This window comes from Gorilla gorilla, chromosome 1, assembly GCF_029281585.2.
Source record: "Gorilla gorilla gorilla isolate KB3781 chromosome 1, NHGRI_mGorGor1-v2.1_pri, whole genome shotgun sequence".
NCBI classification, from domain to species: Eukaryota; Metazoa; Chordata; class Mammalia; order Primates; family Hominidae; genus Gorilla; species Gorilla gorilla.
The window spans coordinates 186,888,922-186,916,012 of record NC_073224.2 but is presented as its reverse complement, the minus strand read 5'-3'; the positions used below and the strand labels follow the sequence as shown (position 1 = coordinate 186,916,012).

The 27,091-nt window shown below is 56.5% G+C and overlaps 2 protein-coding genes and 1 pseudogene across 6 annotated transcripts in view; 1 reads left to right on the top strand and 2 right to left on the bottom strand.

Moving 5' to 3' along the window:
- Positions 1-44: 44 nt before the first annotated feature.
- PODN (podocan) lies at positions 45-23,594 on the top strand. Of its 4 annotated transcripts, none has more exons than XM_004025811.5 (11): positions 45-395; positions 7,905-8,271; positions 9,634-9,727; positions 12,699-12,763; positions 13,962-14,071; positions 15,293-15,449; positions 15,787-15,902; positions 16,467-17,124; positions 18,818-18,966; positions 20,071-20,278; positions 22,613-23,594. In XM_004025811.5, exons 1-10 carry the CDS (start codon positions 307-309, stop codon positions 20,252-20,254), a joined length of 1,989 nt encoding a protein of 662 aa, XP_004025860.3. In that variant the 5' UTR covers positions 45-306; the 3' UTR covers positions 20,255-20,278; positions 22,613-23,594. The 4 variants fall into 4 exon arrangements, with proteins under 4 accessions (XP_004025860.3, XP_055205204.2, XP_018874330.3 ...); XM_055349229.2 differs by having other exon boundaries at positions 233-395; positions 20,071-20,258; XM_019018785.3 differs by lacking the exon at positions 45-395 and adding an exon at positions 6,570-7,040 and having other exon boundaries at positions 20,071-20,258.
- Positions 11,204-11,499, bottom strand: LOC109024620 (HIG1 domain family member 1A, mitochondrial-like; annotated as a pseudogene).
- A 2,487-nt stretch (positions 23,595-26,081) lies between the features above and the next one.
- The window catches only part of SLC1A7 (solute carrier family 1 member 7), a 59,457-nt gene continuing 58,447 nt past the window's right edge, over positions 26,082-27,091 (bottom strand). The window contains exons 10-11 of one of the 2 annotated variants that reach the window (XM_063698576.1): positions 26,977-27,079; positions 26,082-26,327 (exon numbers count right to left, since the gene is read on the bottom strand). In XM_063698576.1, coding sequence (XP_063554646.1) covers positions 26,109-26,327; positions 26,977-27,079 — 322 coding nt within the window. In that variant the 3' untranslated portion in view covers positions 26,082-26,108. Of the gene's footprint in view, positions 26,347-26,976; positions 27,080-27,091 lie in introns of both variants that reach the window. The other variant, XM_063698584.1, reaches the window with a different exon arrangement.

Sequence of the window (27,091 nt, the reverse complement as noted above, 5' to 3'; positions counted from 1 at the left end):
GACAGCCCGCCTTCCCGGTCTCCCGGGTGGGGGTTCGGGGGGCGTGGTGCGGCGGCCGGGGCTGAGAGGGGTCGGTGCGGCGGCTCTGCCTCCCCGGGAAGTGGGAATCGGCCAAGTCCCAAGCGGGGAGGGGCAGGCTTTCTCCTGCCCGCGCCTGGGGGGACCCTACGCCTGTGTCCGAAGGAGGCCGGCGTCCAGCAGATGCTCACGGGGGGGTGGGGAGTGGGGGAGGGGGGCGGGAGAGAGGCGGGGAGGAGAAAACCCACAACAAAACTTGCGTCGCGGAGAGCGCCCAGCTTGACTTGAATGGAAGGAGCCCGAGCCCGCGGAGCGCAGCTGAGACTGGGGGAGCGCGTTCGGCCGGTGGGGCTCCGCTCGGCGCCGGGGCGCAGCAGGTACAGGGCGCTGGCGGCCGGGGTGGGCCGAGGGGCCGGGGGCTGAGCCCGGGCAGCGCACTCAGACGTCCCCACCTCTCCGGATGGCTCCAGCAGCTGCCTGGGGCGGGCCCGCCGCATCTCACCCCCTCTGTAGGACCCTGCACCCAGGGCACGACCGGAGATCTCCTCCTCTGGAGTGCGACCCTTGCGCAGTCAGGACCCAGGCAGGGGCCTTCTCCTCTCTGAGCAGAGGCTGGTCCCCGTCCCCAGGCCCCTCCCGCTGCGCACATCTGGAAAGAATCTGAGGGCGGATGGGGGCGGGGGCTGGAGTGGGAGGACGCCGGCGGGCGACAGGGAATGTGGGGGGCAGGTGGAACTGTGTAGGGGCGGGGACCCCTGTCATGAGAGCCTGGGCCCGAAGTATCCCCGCGTCTTTCCACGTCAACTCATCAGGCCCCCTAGCGAGTCCAACCTCCACCTCTTTATAGATAGAGAAACTGAGGCCCAGAGAGGGGCAGAGGTCTGGCCCCAGGGCGCGTCGGACGCCGGGTGGGTCCCCTCCGGGGCTCGGCTTCCCCGGCCACTGTGCCGCCCCAGCTTAGTGCCAACCACTAGTTGAGCTAAAGGTCTCAGCTGGCGGCCTGGAGTCCGTCTATCTGTCTACGCGGCTGCTTCCCAGCCGGGACAGCTGGACGGAGGAAGGGGTGGGGGTCCGCGAAGCGCGAGGAGCGAGATCCGCGCCTTCCTGCGAATGCGGCAGAAGCCCCAGGTTCCAGGTCCCCGAGCCACAGCCCGGCCTGGGGCGGGGGACGAGATCTTGGCGTTGGAATACCTGACGCGCCGTCAGGTGGAAGAGGAGGTGGTGGCGGGGCTGCGAGGCTCCTGGCAGCCTCGGGGGCTGGGGCTAGGAGAGGCAGCCGCAGCTTTTTGGAGAGGAGCAGGCGCGGCAGCAAGGGGCGAGCACCCTGGCCCCGGTGCGCGCGGCACTGACTGAGCTGGTCCGGGAGGCGCGGAGGATGCTCACCCAGCGCTTGGAGTGAATTACTGACCTGTCTGCCCTTCGATTACCGGCTGGCCAGGGAAGGGGAAGCTGTGGTCTGCCCTGCTCCAAGAGGCCCCACTGGTGTGAACCGGGAGAGCCCCTGGGTGGTCCCGTCCCCTATCCCTCCTTTACATAGAAACCTTCCACACTGGGAAGGCAGCGGCGAGGCAGGAGGGCTCATGGTGAGCAAGGAGGCCGGCTGATCTGCAGGCGCACAGCATTCCGAGGTAGGTCACTCAGAAGAGCCCGTGGACTGCCCTGGGAAAGATCAGGGGGGACTGCTCTGGGGGTTCTGCTCCCTCATGTCCACTCTTAGGGCCCAAGACCCAGTCTACTCTAGCCTAGAGTGCAAGTTAAGAAATGTCAGAGTCACACGACTGTTTTCATGCCATCTGTGGGAGCACACTTTATCCCTTCTGTCTGAGTCTAGGGTAGGGGATTACTAATGGTGGCACTTTTAGGCTTGGTGTAGTCATACATGAGAGTGCTGGCCGTGTCCTGCTTGGAACCCTTAATGAGTCCCTGTCACCAACACTAGCATGGCGGTGGAGGCCCTTGGCCACCTAGGCCTCCCGCCCTGTTGACCCTTCCTTAAACACACGTCCCTCTCCTCTAGCCCCACCCCCCTACCTTTTGATCACACCCTACCTCTGCCTGGAGGGCTGTTTCTCCCACTTCGTCCACTTGGAGAACTCCTGCTCAGTCTTCCAGGCCAACTCAAGGCTCTGGGCAGGAGTCAGAAGACCCACATTTTACTCTTGGCCTTGGCTTTAACACACTAATTTGCAAACTGGGGGAGTCAGAGCAGATCATCCTGCAGATCTTTAGATCTTTTCCAACTCTGCCTTTCACAAAGTCGTTCATTCAGCAAACATTTCCCCAGCACCCACTCCATGCCTGGGGAGACAGGGGAGGCTCAGCTGAGACTTGAAGGATAAAGCCAGCCAAGGTTGCTGTGGAAGCACCCAGAAACACCCTAACCCAGCCAAGGGGGCAGGAGAGACTTCCCTGAGCAGGGGCATTTCAGCAGGAGCTTTCTAGGGATGGGCAGCAATGCCAGCCCTTTGTGCTTGAGCTCCAAATCTGCAGAATAGGAAGACGAACATGTAGTCCCAGGATTTCTATTAGAGTCAATAAGATGCAGCTGTTTGGGGCCCAGCACAGAGCAGGTGGTCAGTTGATTTGTACTGAATTTGAGTGGAGAAGGAAGGTAGTGCTGAGGGCTGAGGATCCGCCTCTTGATTTGGGGCTTCCTTTCCCTTCCTTCTTCTAGTCCTACCTTAACCTCACACTTTGGGCCTTGAGGTTTGGTTCCCTGGTGGTGGTCAGGGGAGACAGTGGGTCCCACTTACTTTCTCAGTAACAGTAACCCCTGGTATGTCACACCTATTTGATGCCAGCGGTGACAGGCTGAGACTGCTATTTCATTTAATTCTCACAAGTAGCTCCCAACTCCATTTCTTAGACTAGTTAACAGAGGCTCGGAGCAGTAAAGTGGCTCATCCAGGCTTACACGGCAGTCAGAATTGGAACCCATGCCCTTCTGTCTCTAAAGCTCTCCATATGAGAAACACTCACTGCTGGCTGAGCTGCCCCGCTGTCCAGGGGTTTGAGATGTTCCTCACCAGGTGGACTTGAAACTCCTGGAGACCAGGGAGCTCCCCTGTTCTTCCCCACACACCTTCCACATGGCTGGGTACACAGAAGGGGCCTTGGGGGGCTTATCTTGCTCCATTCTTAGAAGAGCAAGGCTGGGTACAGTGGCTTATGCCTGTAATCCCAGCACTTTGGGAGGCCGAGGCAGAAGGCCAGAAGTTCAAGAACAGCCTGGGCAACATAGTGAGACCCCATTTCTAAAAATAAAAAATTAGCCAGATGCCAGGTGTGGAGGCACATGCCTGTAGTTTCAGCTACTCGCGAGGCTGAGGTGGGAGGATCACTTGAGCCCAGGAGCCCAAGGCTGCAGTGAGCCATGACTGTGCTACTGCAGTCCAGCCTGGGTAGCAGAGGGAGACCCTGTCTCAAAAAAAAAAAAAAAAAGGAAGTTGGAAAATTTAGACTCAGATGGGTCAGTGGTATGGCCAAGGTCACACGGCAAACCAGGTAGTAGGGCTGGACCTTCCCAGGGCCTCACAGCCCTGAGAGTGGCTGGCGAAGCTGGAGGGACCACTCTCCAAGCCCTGTCTGTCCTTCCTACCTCTCCCTCCATTCCTGCAGTCCAGCACCTCTCTCTCTGCCAGGGGCAGGCCCCTTAGCCCTCACCTGTCCCAACTGCACAGCCTCACGTCCACCCACAAACCTGCCTGTGTCACGCTCCTGCCTTTCAGTGGTCCTCGTCTTCCAGTGATAAGGACCACACTCCCTAACCTGCCCTTCACGTCTCTCCTTTGTGGCCTGGGCTTGTGGCGACTGTGCCTTTTTGTATCACTCGTAGTCCCTATCCCCCACCAGACAGTCTTGTGAGTGTGAACTGTCTTGCCTCTGGGCCTTTGCACACATTGACCCCCTTGCTTGTATGACCCTTTCCCTTTTGCCTGGTAGTCATCCCTTAGAATGGGATTATAATACTCAGCTTATATATAATGCTGCAGACCAGCACTGTCCAATAGAAATATAACGTGAGCCACAAATGCAAGCCACATATGCAATGCAAAATTTTCTGGAGGTCTTTTTTTTTTTTTTTTTTTTTTTTTTTGAGATGGTCTCACTTTGTTACCCAGGCTAGAGTGCAGGGGTGCGATCACGGCTCACAGCAGCCTCAAACTCCTGGGCTCAGGTGATCCTCCCACTTCAGCCTCCTGAGTAGCTGAGACTACAGGTGCATGCTACCTCACCTGGCTAATTTTTTGTATTTTTTAGAGAGACGAAGTTTCGCCATCTTGCCCAGGCTGGTCTCAAACTCCTGGGCTCAAGTGATCTACCTGTCTCAGCCTCCCACACTGGGATTACAGGCATGAGCCACCTTGTCTAGCCAGAAGCCACATTTTAAAAAATAAAATGAAACTGGTAACATTTATTTAACCTGTTCAAAATATTATCATGTAATCAATATAACAATAAATGGGATTTGATGTCATTAATATTAATATTAATAAGATATCCTACATTATTTTTTGTACAACGTCTTTGAGATCTATGGACACTACATTTTACACTTACATCTCTATGTGGACCAGCCACATTTCAAGTGCCCAGTAGCCACATGTGGCCAGTGGCTAATGGAGTGAACCGTGCAGCTGTGGGCCTCTGAAGGGCAGAAGCCACGCTGAGTCTTCTGTCTGGGTCCCCTGCTTCCTGTCATGCTTGGCCTAGGGGAGAGCAGCGTAGCGTTGTTGATATGACGTGGGCTGGGAGCTCAGCTTTGCCACTTAACAGCTGTTCACTGGCTGACCCCATTGGGCTCAGCTCCCTGAGTTGTAAAGTGGTGATGGTAACATTTTCAGTACGGTGCAGAATGTTAATATAAATTCAATATTTTTATGGATACAGTTTACAGATTTTTACAGATACCAAATGGAAGGCGAGGAGGCAGAACAGCCTGCCTGGTACGTGCGCAGGATATGTGAGACCAGAACTCCTTCCCCTGGATTCTTCTCCTTGGCCTTCTGCCCTGATTGAATTTGGGACCTGGGCCTGTGCCCACACTCCCACTCTTAGAACCCCGGACTACAGTGGGGTCAGATGGCCAAGGGGCTAATGGCTGTTGAGCTGGCTGTGGAGTTTATGATGTGCTATGGGAATGATGGTCTGTAGACTGATGTTGGGTCAGGGGCAGGGGCAGCAGAGGTGTGGTGGAGTGAGCGTAGGGCTGGGCTGCTGTGGGAGCCAGTTGCTGCTGCCGACTGATCCCTGGAGCCTGGAAGCTGCAGGTGTGCCAGGCTCCCTGGTTCTCTGCCGGGCCAGTGGCTGAGACCTGAGTCTCCATAAACCATGTGGATCTGTAGGGTCAAGCAAGCCTGGCTGCCACCCCTCCTGTCTCCTCTAGGGCCTCCTACTCCTTGGGACCCCTTTTATGCTGCCCCTTCACCCCCAGTCTGGGTGGGCAGTGGTTATTGGTACCGGGGTCTGTTGCCCCCTCCAGATGGAGGACAGGGATCTTTTCTACCTCACCTATGTCCCCAGTGCCCAGTACAGGCCCAGGCACAAATAGGCCCGTACTTCAGAGAACTGGGTGAACCACCAAGTGAGACAAAGTGGTATCTGAACTCCTACAGCCACCACAGGGCAGCAGGAACTCAGAGGCAGCTACGATGTCTGCAACATCTTCTGGGAGGAGGTGGGCTTGGGATTGGGTCACAAAGCCCAAACGAAGGGCCAGGCCAAGTGACTCATGCCTGTAATCTCAGCACTTTGGGAGGCAAAGATGTGAGGATCACTTGAGGTTAGGAGTTTGAGACCACCTGGGCAACATAGAGAGACCCCATCTTTACACAAAATTTAAAAATTTGGCTGGCACGGTTGTGCACCCCTGCAGTCCCAGTTGCTTGAGAGGCTGAGGCTGGAGGATCACTTCAGCCCAGGAGCTCAAGGTTACAGTGAGCTATGATTGCACCACTGCACTCCAGCCTGGGTGACAGAGTGAGGCCTTGTCTAAAAAAAAAAAAAAAATGCCCAGCAAGATCTACAAGATCTAGACAAGGGAAGGAAAAGGAGCAGCAGCAGAGGATTCTGGAGTGAGCAGTGGTGTGGCAGGGGTGCAGACCATGCCCACGGAACAGACAATTAGTGGCAGGAAAAGCTAACGTTTATTGAGCACTTACTATGTGCAGCACATGCATTTCACTGACCCCTCTCAGTCCTCCCATAAGGACAGTGCTGTTATCATCCCCAAGGATGGGGGAGAAAGCTGAGGTTTAGATGATTATAGTCCCATAAGAGCCAGAGCTGAGGCCAGAGCCAAGGTTGCAGCTCGGGCCGCTAGCTCCGGTCATTAACATCACTGTCAAGCTCCCCAGTTTACAAAACCCTCCTAGGCCCAGGGTCTTGCCAGACCCTTCTAGCTGCTTTATGGTCATGGTTTCTGATCTGGTGATGGGGTGAGAGGCTCAGCCTGAGCCAGTGCTTGTGGCCACTCAGATCAGGAGTGAATGTCCCCCGTGCTGGAGGCATCCACAGCAGGTCCTTGCCGCTGTCCCTGCTGCTCACTTAGTGCAGCATGTTACTGTGTGTCGTTGCTGCAGTGGTGACAGCAGCTCCTCATCACCTAATTGCATCACCTTATCACCTCATCACCTAAAAGCCAGGTGCTTTGCATGTTATCTTACTCCACAGAAGCTGTGTGTTTAGATGTATCATCTGCATTGTACAGACAAGGAAACTGAGGCTCAGCAAGATCAGAGGTGGGACTCAAACTGGGATTTGCGGGACCTGAGAGTCAGTGAACCTGAGCTACCAGCATGTCTTATCAGAGCCCAGAGATGTCTGAGTCCCTGTAAACAGAAACCAGGAACCCCCCAAGAGCCAAGCCTACGCCACGGGACTGCTGGGACAATGGCATCTTTCAGCATCTTCCTCTGTGGGCCTGAGATCATCCCCTGTACCCCATCCTTGCTGGACCCGGGGGCCATGCCAGGGAGTGGTCTCTGGCAGATGGCAGTGGTCACTGAGCACATCAGGCCCTGGTGAGGGCAGCTGAGGGGATACACATCAGGAATGGGACTTGGGAGGCCATGAGGGCAGCAGCAGCTGTAGTCGCTGATGCTTTCTCTGTTCTGGGCTCTGGGCTTGACCTATACCCAGACACAGAGAGTTGCTCACAGCTCTCTGTGGGAAGAAGATACCTTTGCTATTCAAAACCCAACCCAACTAATGCTAAGCTCTGGGTGAACACAGTCATGGGGAGCCCTGGGGCATCTCAGTGTCCTGCTGCTCCCCCTCTTCCCATGTTCATAGCACTGGAATTGGTTCCCAGAAAAGAAAATGCTGATTGCACAAGACAGAGGAAGGGCACTCTAGGCAGAAGGAACAGCATGTGCAAAGGCCTGGAGGGAGGAGCTATTCAATAGTCCTGTAGAACTGGGGGCAGTTGAGGGGACAGTTGGAAGAGAGTCAGGACCAAGTCAGGAAGACCTGAGAATGGCGAGCTGGAGAGCCGGGATGCACCCTGCCAGTGCTGGCTCACCATGGCCTGTGGCTGCTGGAGGAGGCAGGGGGTCTTCCCACACCGCCAGTGCCAGGATAGCAAGGGCTCAGCACAGTCCAGGTCGTGTCTCAGCTTCCCCTTCTAGGAAATAGGGGTACGGACTCCTTAGGGCCAAGCCTGCTGAATGAAGGCTGCAGAAGGTTTTGCAGACCTGCCAGAGGACAGGGCTTTACCTCGTCCCCCGCCTCTGGAGGGCAGCCTGGTGGGGGTTGGGCAGGTGCGGAGGGCAGCAGTCAGTCATCGGCTGGGCTCTGAGGACAGTCCAGAGTGGGCCCTGCTTTGTGCTCGGGAGGGCCCCGTCATGACTTTCGAGGGCCCCAGCTGTGTCCACTGTACCTCACAGGTTCCGTCAGCCCTGGCGCCCAGGCGCTTCTGACTCGGCACCCCCTGCAGGCACCATGGCCCAGAGCCGGGTGCTGCTGCTCCTGCTGCTGCTGCCGCCACAGCTGCACCTGGGACCTGTGCTTGCCGTGAGGGCCCCAGGATTTGGCCGAAGCGGCGGCCACAGCCTGAGCCCGGAAGAGAACGAATTTGCGGAGGAGGAGCCGGTGCTGGTACTGAGCCCTGAGGAGCCCGGGCCTGGCCCAGCCGCGGTCAGCTGCCCCCGAGACTGTGCCTGTTCCCAGGAGGGCGTCGTGGACTGTGGCGGTATTGACCTGCGTGAGTTCCCGGGGGACCTGCCTGAGCACACCAACCACCTATCTCTGCAGGTGAGGTCGGCGTTGCACCCGTGGTCACGGGGGCTGCCCCACACACCCTTGGTTCCCATCCCAGAACCCTGACACTCCCAGCAACCTGTTCACCCAGAACCTCCAATATGTGCGGCTCTCCACTCCCAACCACAGGGTGCTGGGGCAGGTCAGATTTCTGGGGCCCTGGCCGCACCAGGTGACACCCTCCTGATGTCCCAGTCACGGAGCACTGTGATAGTACAATAAAACCCACTTTGCTCACTTAGAGTCCAGGCTGGGCCCAGTAAGTCAAGCCAGGCTCTGTCTGAAAATGGACACAGACCTGCCCAGCAGCTGACCCTCTGAATGCACAGCCACCATTACACGGTCAGGAAAACCAGAGCAAAGTAGACCTGACAGAATACTCTGGGGCCTCGGAGGATGGAGCGCTGTCTCCAGCCAAGGGGCAGGCTAGAATTTGGAACCTTGAGAGGTGGGACAGTGTCCAGACCGGGAGCACCCTGGAGTGCAGGTGCACCCATCCTCGCCTTGTGCGGCCCAGCAGCCCTAGGGAGACGGAGGGGCTGTGGCACCTGTTCCCAGAGGTGATCAGGCCTGGTGCGGGAGAGTGACTTGCCTACTGGCATCCACACTGGTGGGTCTGAGCTGGCGGCTGTGGGAGCCCAAGGCCAGGGCAGCCACTGAGAGAAAGGGCCACATTGAGGGCAGCTCTTACTGTTGGTTCCTTTGCTCTTTCATCCACACATCAACTCTCAGGTGCCTGCACTGGGCCTCTGGTCCTGTGTAGGGGCTGGGCATGGAGGCAGGGCTTGGCGTTCCCTGCCCTGTGCTTACAGTCAGTGGCGAGGCAGAGACTTCTTAAACAGATAGAGGCACCAGATGGAAATGGAAGGACTGTGTGTGGGGCCCAGAGCAACCTCCTAATCCAGCTCCAACCCAACCCAGGAAGGCTTCGGGAGGAGGTGGTACCTGCCCCAGCTTTCCATTCATTCCAAGTGGAGAGGGGACTGCAGGGCCAAGGAGGGGAAGGAAAAGTGGTTTCTGGCTTGGGGAGCAGCTATGGTTGCCTGTCACGAGGTGGGAACGCTCCAGGAGCAGGCCTGGAGGAGATAGCATGTCGAGTTTGAACTGCCCGTAGATGTCCATGTGTGGGCTCCCTGAAGGCAGGACCCACACACCTGTTGTGATCACTGCTGTGCCCCAGAGCCCATATGCAGACCTGGCCCAGAGCTGGCCAGGTCTGCTGCCATGGGGGAGAATTCCAAGGGAGGTGCCCAGCAGGTGGACTGGATTCTAGGACTGGAGCTATGGGTAGGGAATGGAGTCCAGGGCACACCCCACTAGGCTGATGCTGCTTCCTTGCGGCCCCCTACCCCCTAGAACAACCAGCTGGAAAAGATCTACCCTGAGGAGCTCTCCCGGCTGCACCGGCTGGAGACGCTGAACCTGCAAAACAACCGCCTGACTTCCCGAGGTGAGGGGCCACCCAGAGCCCAGGGTCAGGGATACCAAGTGGGGCCTTGGGGGCCTGAACGATGCTGGGTGCCCAGGGGGAGAGCTTGGCCCTGCGGATCTTGGGGTGTGGATGGAAGAGAGCAGGACCGGGCCGGGCTAGCAGTGGGGCTGCATGAGAACCAGCTCCACACGGGCAAGGGGGCTCCCTATTGTTGCCTGAATACTACACGGATATTTCTTTTTTTTTTTTTGACATAGTCACTTACTTTAATAACAATACATATACCATGTTATCACCATGGAATGTAAATTCAGGTTAGACAAGAGAATTTCACAAGTGTAATAACATTCTGTAGTACATAAAAGTTTGTGTATACCATCTGGCCAAACCAGCATATGCTCATAAGTCATTCATCAATTCCATTACAGGTCATTTGTTTAGTTGGATGTTTATAAGCAAAATAAAATAAATAAAAAATAAAATAATATAAAATAAAATAAAAATAAAATAAAATAAATAAAAAATAAAAATAAGCAATGCACACATTTTTAAAGCGTTCACTTACCTTTGCATGAGTTAAAATACAGGATTCTACTTCAAGATGACATTTAAAAATGATTCTAACAGCAGCAAAAATATAATTCTGCAATTATGAAAGAACTAAACTAGAATCCATAAGTTATTTTCATGTTTACACTTGTGATTCTTTAATAAATACTATTACTATGCAACTCTATCGTAAGCTTTCTAAATTTGGTTTAAACACACACATAGATAGTATCAGTTATGGGAGGCTTTACAAGTTATATTCCATGCACTTTTGGACAGAGTTCTAAAAGAGCCAACCAGTCCACAAGACAGGCAGAAAAAAGTTAAATTAACTGGGGCAAATAGGACCCTTATATAACATCCAACATGTGAGATTCTGCAGCAACTGGGAGTACATCAGGGTTGGCCTGGACAACCCCAGTGCCCTCCCATCCTTGTGTCTCCAACCTTTTCTACTCCTTGGACTTGAGACTCAAAGGTCTGCCTGCCTCCTTGACATTTTCCCTAGATGTCCCTGTCTTCTTTATAACTAATTTCATCTGAACAGTTTAAGAAAGTGGACATTTCAACACCATCAAGCGCATTCAGGTGACATGTTTCAAGATGTCTGACTAGGCTGGGCGCGGTGGTTCACGCCTGTAATCCCAGCATTTTGGGAGGCCAAGGCAGGTGGATCACCTGAGGTCAGGAGTTCGAGACCAGCCTGGCCTACATGGCAAAACCCCGTCTCTACTAAAAATACAAAAAATTATCCCGGCGTGCTGACAGGCACCTGTAATCCGAGCTACTCAGGAGGCTGAGGCAGAAGAATCACATGAACCCGGGAGGCGGAGGTTGCAGTGAGCTGAGATCACACCATTGCACTCCAGTCTGGGCAATAAGAGTGAAAAAAGCTGTCTAACTAAAGCAAGCTCCTCCAACAAGACCAAGACAGCATCTCTCCTTCTAAGGCTTAGGATTTGCCCAGAATTCCTGATACATGGACTACCCCATACCAACAGTCATGGCTCCTATAACAAAGCCTTGAGCTGCCACATGCATGTGGATCAGATGAAGGGAAGTCTTCATGTTTCCCGTGCTCTTCAATTTGTGTAATCCCTATGCAACAATGGCTGCAAAGCCTGCCATTCCAATGGGACAAATGGTGCCTCTTTAGCTTTCTGAAGAAGTTTGGATCCCTGATCTTCATCATGTGAAAAATGGGAAACCTCTGTGTCTATTGACATGGTGATTGGTTGAAGAATCTCCCTAGAGCGAGAAAACCTCTTACACGCCAACCAGCTTCTGATCCCTCCCGTGCACCCCAGGCGGGTGTTTCTAAGACCTGGGGGATGCGCAGGAGAGAGGCTTCAGAGAAGCTGAGCTTCCAGAACCTTGTCACAGGATCTTCGGTTCCGAGGGCCTTTAGAACCCAAGAGTTGCAGAGTCCTCACATTTTAAAAAGATTTTTTTTCCTGATGACAAAAATAACATCTGACTGGGATAGAAACTTTGTAAAATAAAATGGAAAGAGAAAATTTCTCATAATTTTGCCACTTGGAATTAACTACTATTGACATTTTGGTAAATTTGTTTCCATTTTTAAAAAAGCAGCTTTCTTGAAGTATCATTTATATACTGTAGGATTTACCCAATTTGAAGGTATAATTGGCTGAGTTTTAGTCAGCGGTGCAGCCAGCACCACAGTCCAGTGGTCTTTTTTCCTTTGTGTTTTAAACTCGTGGCTGAACACATGCTATGATATCACAGCCTGCTTTGTTTCTCTTAGCCGTCAGCTCAGCCGCCTCTCTCGTGTTGCTAAAGCCTCTCATTGACCATCATCTTACATAGTGGCAGCAGGGTGTTCCATGGAGAGACATGCCAGTTTATATAACTGTTCCCTCTTGTTAGATATGTGGGTGAGGTCCAGCATCTGGGGGTCTTGGAGCCCAGAAACGAGAGTCAGAGGCCAGCCTGGCAGGGCTCCCGGTAGCAGCCGAGTCCTGACACATCTGCCAGATGGAGCAGGGGTGAGCCAGGTGGTGAGGAGGCCCAGAGCCGCAGCCCCACCCTGCATGGAGCCATTCCCGGCCCGGCCCCCCTGCCTGTGGATGGGGCTGTGACCTTCTGGGGCTCTCCTGGAGGGGAGCACTTCTTTCTGGCAGGAAAGGGTCAGGCTGGATGCTCTGCTGCTGGCCTGACCTCTCAGGGGTCATCCCCACTCGGAGTGAGGAGTCAGTCTCTCAGTAGACAATAACTGCCTGCTCCTCTGAGCCTGGGCTCATGTGAGCAAGGAGAAAGAACAGGGCTGGGCAGGCCACCCGACTGCTTGGGAGGGGATCTGAGCTGCCTCTGCCTCCCCAGTCCTGGCAGGCAGGTGGGGGAGGAGGGTGGGCGCTTGCTGTGCTTCCCTGTAGCGTCTCCTCCATCCAGGGCTCTGACCGATGCCTGTCCTTTGAAGGGCTCCCAGAGAAGGCATTTGAGCATCTGACCAACCTCAATTACCTGTACTTGGCCAATAACAAGGTGAGGGGCTTGAGGTAGGGTGGGGGGTTGCTGCCCTGTCCTCCAGGCATTGTCTTCCCTGAGTTCCATGAACTTTCACCAGGGCCTTTCTGGACTCCCTGCTGGGTCCTTGTTGCTGCTCAGACATGGCCCTGGGTCGGGGGTGGGGGAGACACGGACCCCATGCCTATAACTCAGGGCATCAGAGTGTGTCAGGTCATGAAGACAGAAGCCAAGGCCCACAGGAGTGTAGAGGGGGAAGAGCTTGTCCCCACTGGGGAAGGCATACCTGGAGGGCTTCCTGGAGGAGATGGTATTTGAGCAGGGGCATGGAGGGTAATAGGATTCTAGGCAGGGGCCCCAGGGTGGGGGGCAGTAGAAGGAATGTCATGAGTGAAGGCACAAGGGTACTCATGTTCAAAATATTTGGTGTGCTCCAGAGCTCTGTCCCAGCCCCTTCTCTCACTGAACTCTCTGGAGGTGACCTGTGCCCTCCCAGACTCTGTCTCCCATCTGCATCATGGCCATGTCCAGTGGCTGTCTCCAACTCTTTCTGCTCCTTGGACTTGAGACTCAAAGGTCTGCCTGCCTCCTTGACATTTCCCCTAGACATCCAGTGGAAGGAAGCTACAGCTTCCCGCCCACAGCACCCAGACCCAGTCCTCCTCTGTCATCCCAGCTCTGCAAGGGGGCATCTCCAGCCACCTACAGCACCACTGGTCCAAGCCACAAATGGTGCCTCTGGGCTCTGAGCTTCCTCACCACGTCCAGTCCCATTGAGGTCCTCAGCTCTTACCGCACTGGCCCCCATCCCTCACCTGGACGCTTGCCTCCTCACTTGCCTCCTCACTTGCCCCCCATTCTTGGAGAAGCCAGAGCAACCTTAAAGTCACACCCATCACTTCTTGGTCTTTTGGCTGAGATCAGGTGTAAAAGCCACACCCACCTCTGCCCCTTATCCACTCGGGATGAACCCAGGAGGACGGGCAGGGCAGGGGACAAGTCCTGAGGGCCTTGAATGCCAAGCTGAGTGCTGAGGACAGCCAGAGAGGTTTTGTTTTTGTTTTTGCAGAGGGGGTAGGACAAGTTTCCATTTGAGAAAGATGGCCTGGTTGCAGGGAGACACAGTGAGGGGGCCCCGGTGGGCAGCAGGCAGTGGGACCCACAGCTGGCCTCTGCTCCTCCATTGCTCTTTCGGCCCCAACTCTTCCCTTCCCAGCTGACCTTGGCACCCCGCTTCCTGCCAAACGCCCTGATCAGTGTGGACTTTGCTGCCAACTATCTCACCAAGATCTATGGGCTCACCTTTGGCCAGAAGCCAAACTTGAGGTCAGAGGTCGGGGGTGGTCAGGGCTTGGGCTGGGGCAAGGGGAGGGGCTGAGGTGGAGGCTGCCATCCTGTGTGAGGCAGAGACAGGTCCCGAAGGAGGCCCTGCACTCAGGGCTGTGGTGGAGGGACACCCAGGGGCCCTAACAGAGGAGGACAACTCGGGCCAGGAGGTGAGGACAGAGAGTGTCGTCTACAGGAATTGTGGTGAACCAGTGAGGATGTCCCCACTTTCCCAGCCCCTGGGAAGGGGAGCATCTTTCAACAGGCAGAACTGCCCTTCGCTGAGCTGCATTGGGAGGAGCAACCGCCCTCCAGCATAGGTGTGCGAGAGAGCAGTGTGGTGCAGGCGGGGTGGGGGGCTGCCGGGGAGCCGCCTCCAGGACAGTCTGGGGGCTGGACAACCCCAGTGCCCTTCCATCCCTGCGTCTGCCATCTCAGTGACTCTCTCCATCTGTCTGAGGACCCAGGACCACTGTACACGGCCCCATCCCACAGACAGAGGCTCAAGACAGGCCACACAGCAAAATTGAGCTGTGTCTGTCACAGATGACCCTTGTTCCTTGTCTTCCCTCCTTCTAGTATGTTGGCTCCACGAGGGCAGGGTCTGTCTCATTGGTCATGTCCACTGTTATGCCCTCAGTCTAGAACAGCTCTGGCATCTCATATATATATATTTATTTATACACCTTTTATATATATATATGCATATATCTCTATTTAATATATTATATTACATAATATATTAACTATATATTTGCTGAATGGATGAGGGCCACCTCCTCTGAGACAGGCCCTGTGCTGGCACTAGGGCCAAAGAGGCAGGCAGAGATAGGCCCTGTGTTTAGGAGGTCCTAGGAACTCAGAGCCAGGCTGCGTGGGGTTGACAGGCAGGGATGAAGGGGCCGCGAGTCAGGCAAGGACTCCAGGGATGAAAGGGTCAGGGGTCAACTGAGACCTTGAAAGGTGTGGAGGGGCCTCTGCCAGCGGTCAGGAAATCCTATGTCTCCCGCTAGCTTATGGGACCACCTGTGGTGGGGCACGGCCCCTTCTGGTCCTTGGTTCTGTCAGCTGTGTAGGCAACATCTGAGGTGCTTCTAACTCTGTACCCTTGAGTTTGGATGGAAGGAGAGCAGCCTGGGCAAGGGTTTAGAGGCTCACCAGATGAGCTGGCGCAGGGCCTGGGGAGCCCAGGTGGGTGAGGACCTGTGCCTTGACCCCCAGGTCTGTGTACCTGCACAACAACAAGCTGGCAGACGCCGGGCTGCCGGACAACATGTTCAACGGCTCCAGCAACGTCGAGGTCCTCATCCTGTCCAGCAACTTCCTGCGCCATGTGCCTAAGCACCTGCCGCCTGCGCTGTACAAGCTGCACCTCAAGGTGGGCAGGGGAGGGGTAAGGAGGGGCACAGCAGACCCCACAGCCAGGGCACTGGGGCATGGGCCTGCAGGGGAAGAGCTCAGGCCCACATGGGCACAGGTGCTGCCCAAGTGGGGCCCTGGGGCTGACAGCATGGAGTCTACTGTGGAGAAGTGGGCAGAAACCCGGGCACCTGGCCAGTGGGTTGTGTGTGGTGTTGGTGGCCCCACACCTGGGTTGTTTCAGGTCTGGGTGCCTTCCTGGTGGCTCCCAGACTCCTCTCCACACCTCATCCCGAGGCCCTGACCTTGCCCTCGGCCCTCCCTCACACTCTCCTCCCTTCCCTTCCATCCCCCAGAACAACAAGCTGGAGAAGATCCCCCCGGGGGCCTTCAGCGAGCTGAGCAGCCTGCGCGAGCTGTACCTGCAGAACAACTACCTGACTGACGAGGGCCTGGACAACGAGACCTTCTGGTGAGTCCTTGTCTCACCAGGTCCTTGGCGTGACCACGGGGCCCGGGAAGCTCCTTCAGGGCCAACCATCCAGCCCAGCCCAGCCCCTCACGCACGTCCCCTGCCCACCTTCCCTGGAGAAGGAACTTTAAGCCTTGTGCCTCTGTTGACATTTCTGTCCCTGGGAACAAGGACTATGTAGAAGTAAGGCCTTCCAAGATTCCAGTGAGGCAAAGAAGCGTTGGTGGAGGCTGGCTTCTTGGTGCGAAATACAGACTCGGGCATTCTTGCTGAAGGCAAATGCATTTTCATTTTTCTAAGGGACCAGGGTAGCCATAAAAGGCTATCAAAAGGTTAAATAGTGGTCTTCAAGTAAACTTCTGTGTGTCAGAAAATGCCGGATCATTCCTACACCAGAATATCATTGAGTCAACCCAAGGAGCAAGGACTGAGGGCCCACAGTCAGTGAGCAGCAGAGCTGGGAGGAGCTAGTGGCAATTCCCCAGCCACATCTCTTGGGAATCGTGGTGGAAATGAGCACAATGTGGGCTCTTGCCAACCGTCCTAATTCCCTCCCTGCCCCAGGAAGCTCTCCAGCCTGGAGTACCTGGATCTGTCCAGCAACAACCTGTCTCGGGTCCCAGCTGGGCTGCCGCGCAGCCTGGTGCTGCTGCACTTGGAGAAGAACGCCATCCGGAGCGTGGACGCGGACGTGCTGACCCCCATCCGCAGCCTGGAGTACCTGCTGCTGCATAGCAACCAGCTGCGGGCGCAGGGCATCCACCCACTGGCCTTCCAGGGCCTCAAGCGGTTGCACACGGTGCACCTGTACAACAACGCGCTGGAGCGCGTGCCCAGTGGCCTGCCTCGCCGCGTGCGCACCCTCATGATCCTGCACAACCAGATCACAGGCATTGGCCGCGAAGACTTTGCCACCACCTACTTCCTGGAGGAGCTCAACCTCAGCTACAACCGCATCACCAGCCCGCAGGTGCACCGCGACGCCTTCCGCAAGCTGCGCCTGCTGCGCTCGCTGGACCTGTCGGGCAACCGGCTGCACACGCTGCCACCTGGGCTGCCTCGAAATGTCCATGTGCTAAAGGTCAAGCGCAATGAGCTGGCTGCCCTGGCACGAGGGGCGCTGGCGGGCATGGCTCAGCTGCGTGAGCTGTACCTCACCAGCAACCGACTGCGCAGCCGGGCCCTGGGCCCCCGTGCCTGGGTGGACCTCGCCCATCTGCAGGTAAGCGGAAGGGAGGGGGCTGAGCCATGCCCATGGAGGGGGGTACTGGCATGGCTGCCCTGAGCCCACCTGTCTGAAGGGTGAGGAGAAGGGCTGGGTGGTGAGGGAGGTTCCTCTGGTATGGCCAGGCTGAGCTCATTCACCTTCAGATATCTGCTGGGGATGCTGGCTAAGGCGAAGCTAGGCCTTAGGGGAGGCAGGAGGTGGGTCAGGCAGAGGGTGTGGCTGGCATGCCAGGGTGAGCCCAGCCCACCTGCAGGTACAAGAGTGAGGGGCATAGTACAGCTGGTATGGCCAAGCTGAGCTCACCACCTGCAGATACAGGTTTGAGAAGGGCTGTGGAGGTAAGGAAGGTCATGGCTGCAGGTAGGGGCCCTAGGCTCAGGAGGACCAGGGGCCAGTTCGGGTGGTATGTATGGGAGAGTCAAGCTCACCCCTTTGCAGGCACACGAGTAGGTATGTGGGGAAGGCTGGGCTTTGGGATGGGAGGTAGAGGGGACAGCCTGAGCTGTGGGCCCACCTCACCAGTCTGCAGAGGGCTGGAGGTGGGGATCTACTCATGCTTTCTGGGGCTGGCCAGTCGATGTGGCTGCTGTGACCACATGGTCAGAATTAGGCAGGGATGCCTGGGCACATAGTTCACTTTGGTGACAAAACCCCCAACTCAACCAGTGTGGGTGAAAGAGAAATCCACTCTGTACGCTGGCTCATGCCTGAATCTCAGCAGTTAGAGAGGCTGAGGCAGGAGGATCACTTGAGCCCAGGAGTTTGAGGCCTGCCCGGGCAACGTAATGAGACCTCATCTCTACAAAAAAATAAATTAAAAAAAATTTAGCCCCGTGCAGTGGCATGCACCTCACCCTGGGAGGCTGAGGTGGGAGGGTCACTTGAGCCTAAGGAAGATAGAGCTGGCAGTGAGCTATGATCACGCTACAGCACTCAATCCTGGATGACAGAGTGAGACCCTGTCTCAAATTAAAAAAAAAAGGAAACTCATCAGAGAACCTGGGAGGGAGGGTGGGGTGCTGCCAGGTTAGGTGCTGCCCAGCGGCTTCAGCGGCTCCCTGTGGGAACCCACTTTCCTGACTGCCCTCCCCTGGATGCCAGGCATGTGATGATCTGAGACAGAATGGCCTGGGGCCTGGCTGTTGTGCTGGGGTCACTGTGGGTCTCACACCGTTGCTCCTGGCCTCTGCACATGTGGCCCCTGAGGTCTATAAGTGAGCAGTCCCACTCAAGCAGCTCCCACTACACCCATCCAGGGCCAGTGGGGTGAGATTCAGAGTCTGGAGGATCCCTGGGCTCTGCCCATTTGAGATCTTTGGGAATGACCAAGTCTAATGGGAATGACAAGTGTGTCAGGAGGTAGGACTGTGACATGCAAACGTCTTGGCTGTGGGTTTATGTGGGAAGGCACAAGAAGCTGGGTAGGACGTTCATCAATTAGAATAAGGGTTTGGAGTCAGGCGCACCTGGCTACAGCCTTTTATAGGTTATGTGACCTTGGAAAGATCACTTAACCTCTCTGAGCCTCTATTTCCCAATCTGGGAAGTGGGGATAATTAGAGACACCCCCTCCTCCACACAGGGTTATTGTTGGATTTAGATAGGCTGGGGGCTTGGTGGGAGTTCTGTGAGCTGTTAAGTGCTTTGCACAGGTGGGAGTCCCTGACTCCCTTGGTCGCCCCTGCAGCTGCTGGACATCGCTGGCAATCAGCTCACAGAGATCCCCGAGGGGCTCCCCGAGTCACTTGAGTACCTGTACCTGCAGAACAATAAGATTAGTGCGGTGCCCGCCAATGCCTTCAACTCCACGCCCAACCTCAAGGGGATCTTTCTCAGGTAGGAGCCCACTCGCGGCCCTGTACACACCCCCGTGGGGCCCACCCCGGCTCCAACGGGACAGTTGATGCACGTGGGAACAGCTTGGCTCCACTGCTGCCTGTGTAACCATGGCTCAGCTCTCAAGGGTGGCGACAGTCCTGGCCAGGCCCGATATGGTTCCTAGGTTTGTAAAAGGGCTTTGGAAACGTTAGAAGCCAGTGCGCATGGGCGTTGTGAATGTTACTGTGGCAGAAAGGACGCCGGACAGCATCTTCCCGGTTTGCAGCTGAGAGAGCTGAGGCCCTGAGAGCACAGGTGACTGCTGTGTCTGCAGCCATCCAGGCTGGGTCCGGGCCTCATACTCAGGAATAGATGTTCAGGTCCTCCCTGGGTTCTGGGACTAAGAGATGGGGATTTGGAGTGATTCAGGGGATGCAGCTCCCTGAGGATATGAGGGGCTTCCATGCAGCAGAGCCAGGGTGGTTCTTCCCAGCACTTCCCACAATCCCTGCCCCCAAATCAGAGAGAAGGAGACAAGGCAGAGATGAGTGTGCTCCCAGGAGCTCGGTTGCCCAGAAAGCCCAGGGCTCGATGATATCAGGGTGGCTTGACTTGTGCCTCAGGCATCTGCAGGGTAGCTGAAGCACAGAGAGTGAGGGGCCTGAGATCAGAGCCACAGCCTCCACCTTTCCACCCCTGAGTGTGGCCTTGGCCTGGCTCAGCGCTGGCCTTGCCTGTGTGCCACTCCACATCAGGCACTGTGGTGACCCCTGGCTACCGCAGCCCAGGAGCCTCAGGCCTTGGGGTTAATGCCAGGGATGGCATAGAGACAGCTCCCAAAGTTGTGGCTTCCAAAATAGCAGTGAGAGTGTGCGCAGAGAGAGACCCCTCACTTTGCAGAGACTGGCCCAGTGCCAGCCCCACCACAAGCTGCAGCTGCCCTGACCAGCCTGTACCTTCCATCATGTACTGCGCTCTCAGCCCCTGGCCTTTCCTGCCTGCTGCACCACTTTCCGGGAGGGCCATTCCCTCCCCTGTTACCTTCTGGAGAGGCCAGTTGGGGGAAGGGAGGGTTCCTTGGGGGTTGGGCTCCTGGCATTGACTGCCTCAATGCTCACACAGGTTTAACAAGCTGGCTGTGGGCTCCGTGGTGGACAGTGCCTTCCGGAGGCTGAAGCACCTGCAGGTCTTGGACATTGAAGGCAACTTAGAGTTTGGTGACGTTTCCAAGGACCGTGGCCGCTTGGGGAAGGAAAAGGAGGAGGAGGAAGAGGAGGAGGAGGAGGAAGAGGAAACAAGACAGTGACAAGGTGATGCAGATGTGACCTAGGTATGTGGCCTGTATGGGGCAGCACTCACTTCTGCTCCCTGCATTTTCCCCTTCCTGACCCTGGTAGAGGGTCTTTCTGTCCATTCTTCACCCTCTCGCCTCTGCTTCATCCACCCATTTAGCAAATTTATAAGAGCACTTGGGATGTACCAGGCCGTGGGTGAAAGGTTGAAGCCTATGGGAGGCCCACACCTTCCAGAAGATTCTCACCCAGCATGAGGGTGCTGTCACGGGAGTGACCGGGGGGCACTGGACATGTGGGTCAGGGCTCAGGAGTGAGGTCTGGTCTGGAGAGAGGGATCCAGGCATTGTTAGCCTTGAAACAATCACTCAAGCTGCACGGGGCTGGGGAAGCTTGCCATGGGAGAGTGAGTGAGGGGGGCAGGTGACTGAGACAGAGCAGTTAGGAAAGGAGGTGGGAAAACCCCAGACTGCCGTGGGCAGAGGGCATTTGCACATGTATGTAACACAGGCACCTACATGTGCACATGCACACAAATGCACACGGATGCACCAACACACATACATTCATGTGCACACACGTCTCAACATGTACACACATCCACAAACCATGCACAGGCAGAACACACACACCACACACATGCACACAGACACACATACATGCTTGTACCCCATGACACATTTGCATGCCTAGACTGTGTACATACTTGCACATACGTGTGTACATGCGAGTACATGCACACAAAACACCCATGCGTACCCACGTATACAGGCCCTTACATACACACCTGCATGCACACATGTACACATGATGCGTGCATGCAAAGGCCTGTCTAGAAGTGGGGACTTGGCTGTGTCAGTGCTGCTGAGGGGCTGAGGGGCTGAGGGGCTGAGGGAACTGAGCACTGAGGGAGCTGACCACTGCGGAGCGCCCACTGGATTTTTCCACCTGGAGGCTGTCTGTGACTTTGTAGCAGTAGGGGAAGCTGGGATGAGAAGAGCAGCTGGAAAGGAAGTGGGTCCAGGCACTGCAGACCAGCCTTTTGAGAAGTTTGGCTGTGAGAGATGAGAGGGCAGAGGTGGGAATGGGGTGTGAAGTTCAGGAAGCGCTCATTTTCTGAGCCTCACAGGAAGCAAAGGCCTCTCGAGGGGAGCCCTGTGTGAGGGGCTCTGGGAAGATGCCCCGACACACACATGCATCTTCCACATGCACCCTCTTAAAGGAGGGGGCTGGCTTGGATGCTGGTGGGAAGAGGCTGGCCTGGAGGGGGAGTTACCGATGTAGGAAAGAGCTGGCTTTGAAGGCCCCTGTGGGAATGGTAGAAGTTGCTGGCTTTAGCAGGAGGAACAAAGGGCAGGGTGGCTGCTGTCACAGGCAGATTGGTGGCTTGGTGGCCAGATGTGAAGCCATGTCAGCCGGATGCCTCCAGTCTTCCGTTTTCTCTGTGCAGCAGGGAGGTGCTCCGCAGACCAAAGGTATGGAGAAAACGAACAGGTGGATCCACCCACAGCTGGGTTTTTCAGCCAAGAGTTCAGGACAGGAGGGCAAGGAACAAGGGAGTGTGTTGGCCGGAGGCTGGCTGCAGGCATGGGTCCTGGGGTCAGGTTGGGTAGGGAAGGAGGTGCAGATAGGAGGGCTGGTGGGCAGGGACTCAGAGAAAGACACTGGAGAGGAGCCAGGAGCGGCTGTGTGGTCGGAGGAGAGAGGAGAGCTGGTGAGGAGTGAGCCAGGCTGGGGGTCACAGGGCCAGGACGTAGCCGTGGGAGGGGCTGCCGGGCCACTGTTGAATGTTGACTGAAGTAGGGCCTGGGACAAAGAGGAACCAGAGGGGGCTGTTGAGGGCCACTTGGGTGGGTGACAGAGGGAGCTGGGAGAGGGGCGCAAGTTGATGGTGAGAGAAGAGTGTGCACAGGGTTGGGTATCCGCAAGTGTGGAGGGGCTGGCAAGAGGCTGAGCTTGGGGGTCACCTTTCCCAGCTCCCAGGGCCTGGGAGTATGAAGGTAGAGCTGGTTCTCTGAGGCGTTGTCCTCACACAGAGTTGGGGTGGGCGACAGGGTGACTGGCCATCCAGTGGGGACACCACAGCCCTCATGAGGGGCTGTGGAGTCCTGGGGTGGGTGAGAATCTGCCCCATCTCAGGTCAGTTGAGTGGAGCTCTGGGAGAAGCCCTGGGGAGTGGCTGGGGGGACCCAAAGGCCTTCTGGCACCCCGCTGGCTCTGGGCTCCCAGGGCCAACGCTCCCTCCCTACTCATAGTAGCCTGGCCTTTCCAGAGCCCCCTCCAGCAGGGCTCCCCACAGCAGGTCCCCTCAGGCTGCTTGGGCTGGTGGGTCTGCCCTGAGCTGGCCCCTGACTCTCTTACATGTTCCACAGGACGATGGACCGCCGGACTCTTTTCTGCAGCACACGCCTGTGTGCTGTGAGCCCCCCACTCTGCCGTGCTCACACAGACACACCCAGCTGCACACATGAGGCATCCCACATGACACTGGCTGACACAGTCTCATATCTCCACCCCTTCCCACGGCGTGTCCCACGGCCAGACACGTGCACACACGTCACACCCTCAAACACCCAGCTCAGCCACACACAACTGCCCTCCAAACCACCACAGTCTCTGTCACATCCCCACTACCGCTGCCACGCCCTCTGAATCATGCAGAGAAGGGTCTGCCCCTGCCCTGGCACACACAGGCACCCACTCCCTCCCCCTGCTGACATGTGTATGTGTGTGCATACACACCACACACACACACATGCACAAGTCATGTGCGAACAGCCCTCCAAAGCCTATGCCACAGACAGCTCTTGCCCCAGCCAGAATCAGCCATAGCAGCTCGCCGTCTGCCCTGTCCATCTGTCCGTCCGTTCCCTGGAGAAGACACAAGGGTATCCATGCTCTGTGGCCAGGTGCCTGCCACCCTCTGGAACTCACAAAAGCTGGCTTTTATTCCTTTCCCACCCTATGGGGACAGGAGCCTTCAGGACTGCTGGCCTGGCCTGGCCCACCCTGCTCCTCCAGGTGCTGGGCAGTCACTCTGCTAAGAGTCCCTCCCTGCCACGCCCTGGCAGGACACAGGCACTTTTCCAATGGGCAAGCCCAGCGGAGGCAGGATGGGAGAGCCCCCTGGGTGCTGCTGGGGCCTTGGGGCAGGAGTGAAGCAGAGGTGATGGGGCTGGGCTGAGCCAGGGAGGAAGGACCCAGCTGCACCTAGGAGACACCTTTGTTCTTCAGGCCTGTGGGGGAAGTTCCGGGTGCCTTTATTTTTTATTCTTTTCTAAGGAAAAAAATGATAAAAATCTCAAAGCTGAGTTTTCTTGTTATAGAAAAACTAATATAAAAGCATTATCCCTATCCCTGCAGCCTGTGGCTATGTCTGTGCTTGCTTCCTGCCAGGTGCTGGCCTGGTGCCGGGTGGAGGGGGCAGGACACAAGCCCCTCAGCGCCCTGGCCAGAACAGCAGGCATCAGTGGAAAGTCCAGTTCTCGGGGCCCGCAGAGTAGCTGCACAGGCAGGCATCCTGGGAGAACAGGGCATAGCCTCAGGCGAGGGGGCCTGAGGTGTGTGCAGATGGCCCACTCGGGAATAGTAGGTGAGGCCTGAACCAGCACACGCGGCCTGTGAGCTTGGTGTGCATTCCCAGAGGTGGAGCATCCAAGCAAAGGACCTCATGGGCTTTGGGCCTGTTAAGGGCTCACCTGGAGGGTCATGGGTCACCTTTGCACTGACAGGGTGTTACTAGTGGGTTCTAGAGGAGAACAGGGGACTGGAGGCAGGCCTGAGAGCTGGAGCAGAGCCGACTTGGGGGCCCAGGTCTCCGCAGACCTTTCCAGGAAAGAGCTAACAGATGCACCCAGTGTGCTTCCCACCCCAGTGGGAGAGCTGCCACCGGGAGGTGGTACCCAGCTCTGAGCTAAGAAGAGCCTCTGATGGGCAGAGCTGCCCCACTGTGGGTTGAGATGCTCGGGAAGTGGTGACCTCCCTGCTGCTGGAGGTGTGTAAGGATGCTCCTGCCAAGTCCACTAAAGAGCAGACTCCTGCCTTGTGCTGGGACAGACTCGATTGCTCAAGGGGTCTTAGAGATGTGACACCTAGAAGGGGCTGCTAAGCTTGTCTGCATGAAGGTGGGATGACCGATTGCATGACATCTGACCTCTCCCAGGTGAGGAGGCCTCAGGGAAGGAAGGATGCTCTCGTGGAGGCCTGCAGCCCCCAGCCCTGCAGTGGGAGGAAGTGTCGTGGGGTCGTGCTCTTCCCAGACTCCTCAGACTCCACCCCTGGGAGGAGGGTGGAAGGAGTTCAGGAGTGGGGCAGTGGGAGCAGGTGCCCTCCTGACGCTGAGTGACCTGGGGGAGGCCTGTCCCCTCCCTGGGCCTTAGTGTCTTCATGGGCATCATGGTGCAAGCCCCTCCAGACCCCAGAGCTGTATCTTCTCCCCAAGGCATATCTGGAACAGGCTGTGTTGCCAGGGCCCTTCTGTGTGCCCTGCAGGCCTCCTGGAGGCAGCCTGGGGTGGGAGAATGAGGGAGACCATCTGGAAATGTCCCTGGGCACGCCCCTGTCTAAAGCAAAGCATTCACCACGGGGAGTCAGACTGGGAAGGAAATCTGTTTCTTCTTTGGGGACTGATCTCAAGGCCCTGCCTGCAGAGCAGAGCCTAGGCCATGGCAGAGAGGTCTGTCCACACTGGACGACGCCCAGCCGCCCTGTGGTTATTGAGACAGGCTCCTGGGTAGGCTAGCTTATACTCTGTCTTCTGCATGTGACAGCTCAGATAGGACTGTCCTTACTGCAGCCACCAGGACAGGCTTCTCTGCACTCTGGCTGCCCATACAGGCCTGTCCACACACTGGCAGCCTAGACAGACCTGTCTACACTCCAGCCAAATGGACAAGCCTGTTAAATTCTGGCCACCTGCATAGGCCCGCCCATATCCTGGCTGCCCAGACAGGCCCGTCTGCACTCTGGCCGCCTGTATTAATTAGCCCAGTAGCTAATATCATATTTGCTGGCTAGCATAAGGTGTTGAAGCCCACAAGAAGTGAAAAACAAAATACCTTTATTTAGTTAACACTGAATTTGCAAACACAGAAAGGAATAGAAAACCTGACTCCACTTGGACACACAGGCCTCTGGGGAGTTCTGACACCAGGGCCCCATCGGCAGCTCCACCAGAGCATCCTGGCTGCACCTCCTTCCTGGAGTCCTGGCTTGCCTACCTATTCCATGGGAGGTTGGCCTGGATGTGTCGAGGGGGCCTTTCAGCTCTAGTAAAGACATCTGTCTCCACATCCAAGGAGCTTTGCAAGAGACACATGGCAGGACAGGACACTGGACGCACTGTGGCCTGGGGAAGGCAGCGGGGCTTGGCCCTGGGCTGCTCCCCTTGGGGAGAACTGTGTGGCTGAGGCCACCTGTTATGGGGTGGGGCCTGGGCCTGGACACAGCTGCAGGCTGCCCTGTCCTCCAAGAGGAGAGGCGGGGCTTGAAAGATTTGAGTTAGTGTCTTGACCTTAACGTGAGACCTTGGACAAGTGTTTTCAGCTCTCAGAGCCTCAAGTCTGTCATCCAGAAAGTGGGGCCGGATAACCCCTGCCTGCCGCCCTCACCGGGCTCACACCGGGGAAACTGTCACAGCGGGGCCTCAGGCAATGCCGGGCCCATCACTCCCTGGATGGGGCTCCCCCATGCAGCCTTTCCCTTCTCTGAGATACATTTTCCGTCAAGCGGGGTTAATTCCAGCCTCTCAAGGGTGAGAAGAATGTGTGATCCTGGCCCCTGCCGGCTGCTCAGGAGGGTTGGAGAGTTGAGTTCCTGCCTCAGGACCCTGCCCCTGGAGGCCTCGCCTGCCCCTGCAGCTCCGCAGGCTCAGACATTGGTCTCCAGCTCGCTGATCTGGATGGTGCAGTGGTTCAGACTCGCAGCGGGCAGCTCCTCATCCTGCTCCACTTGAACGGGGACGTGGTGGGGGCAGGCGGGGCCCAGGGTGAGCTCGGAGGCCTCGGCTACACTCTTCACACAGCCATTCTGCTGGGCTGCCACGATCTCCTGGAGGCTCACTGGCTTGGTCTCGCAGGGCAGCAGTTTCTGGTGAAGGGAAACAGGTCTTTGTAGCAGCAGGAGGGACCAAGGTTAGATACCAGGGAGGACTGAGGGCCAGGGGGGCAGAATGAGCTCAGGGCTAGGAACCACAGATGGATTTTCCTGCAGACACGCTGTGTGACCTCGGCAGGTCACGGCCTCCCTGGGCTCCTGTTCCCAAGCTGTCCTGCCTCCCACTGGAGCTGGCTTAGTAGAGGAGGGGACTTAATCCACAGGGTCCATCTGGGGAATCGGTGGATCCCCTGCCTGACCTCAGCTTCTTCCCCATGATGTGGGGACAGCCTTCTCCGTTTGCCTGTAGAAGGAGCCTGAAGCCCACACAGCCTGCACAGACCTACAAATGCTCACATGATGGCTAAACTGGACAGACCATCCCGACACGAGGGCGGGGAATTTTATCATATCTTGTTCCACTGTTCCTCCTGTGTCTATATCAGCGCCAGCCACAGCGAGTGCTCAATAAATAGTTGTTAGAGGAATTAGTCATTCTGTAACGGATGAGGAGACCGAGGCCCAGAGGCATGGAGGGAGGGATTGGCTGGAGGCTGCCCAGCTGGTTGGTGGAAGATCTGGTGCCCTGCCCACCCCGCCTGGCTCCACCCTCCTGGCGGCCTCTGGACCTCACTGTTCTCACCTCGGTGCCCGTGTCCCGGGCAAAATCCTTCCGACATATATGGGCCATGATCCCCGCTGCCAGCGCATCACCCAGCACGTTAATCATGGTGCGGAAACGGTCCCTGGTGAGCCAA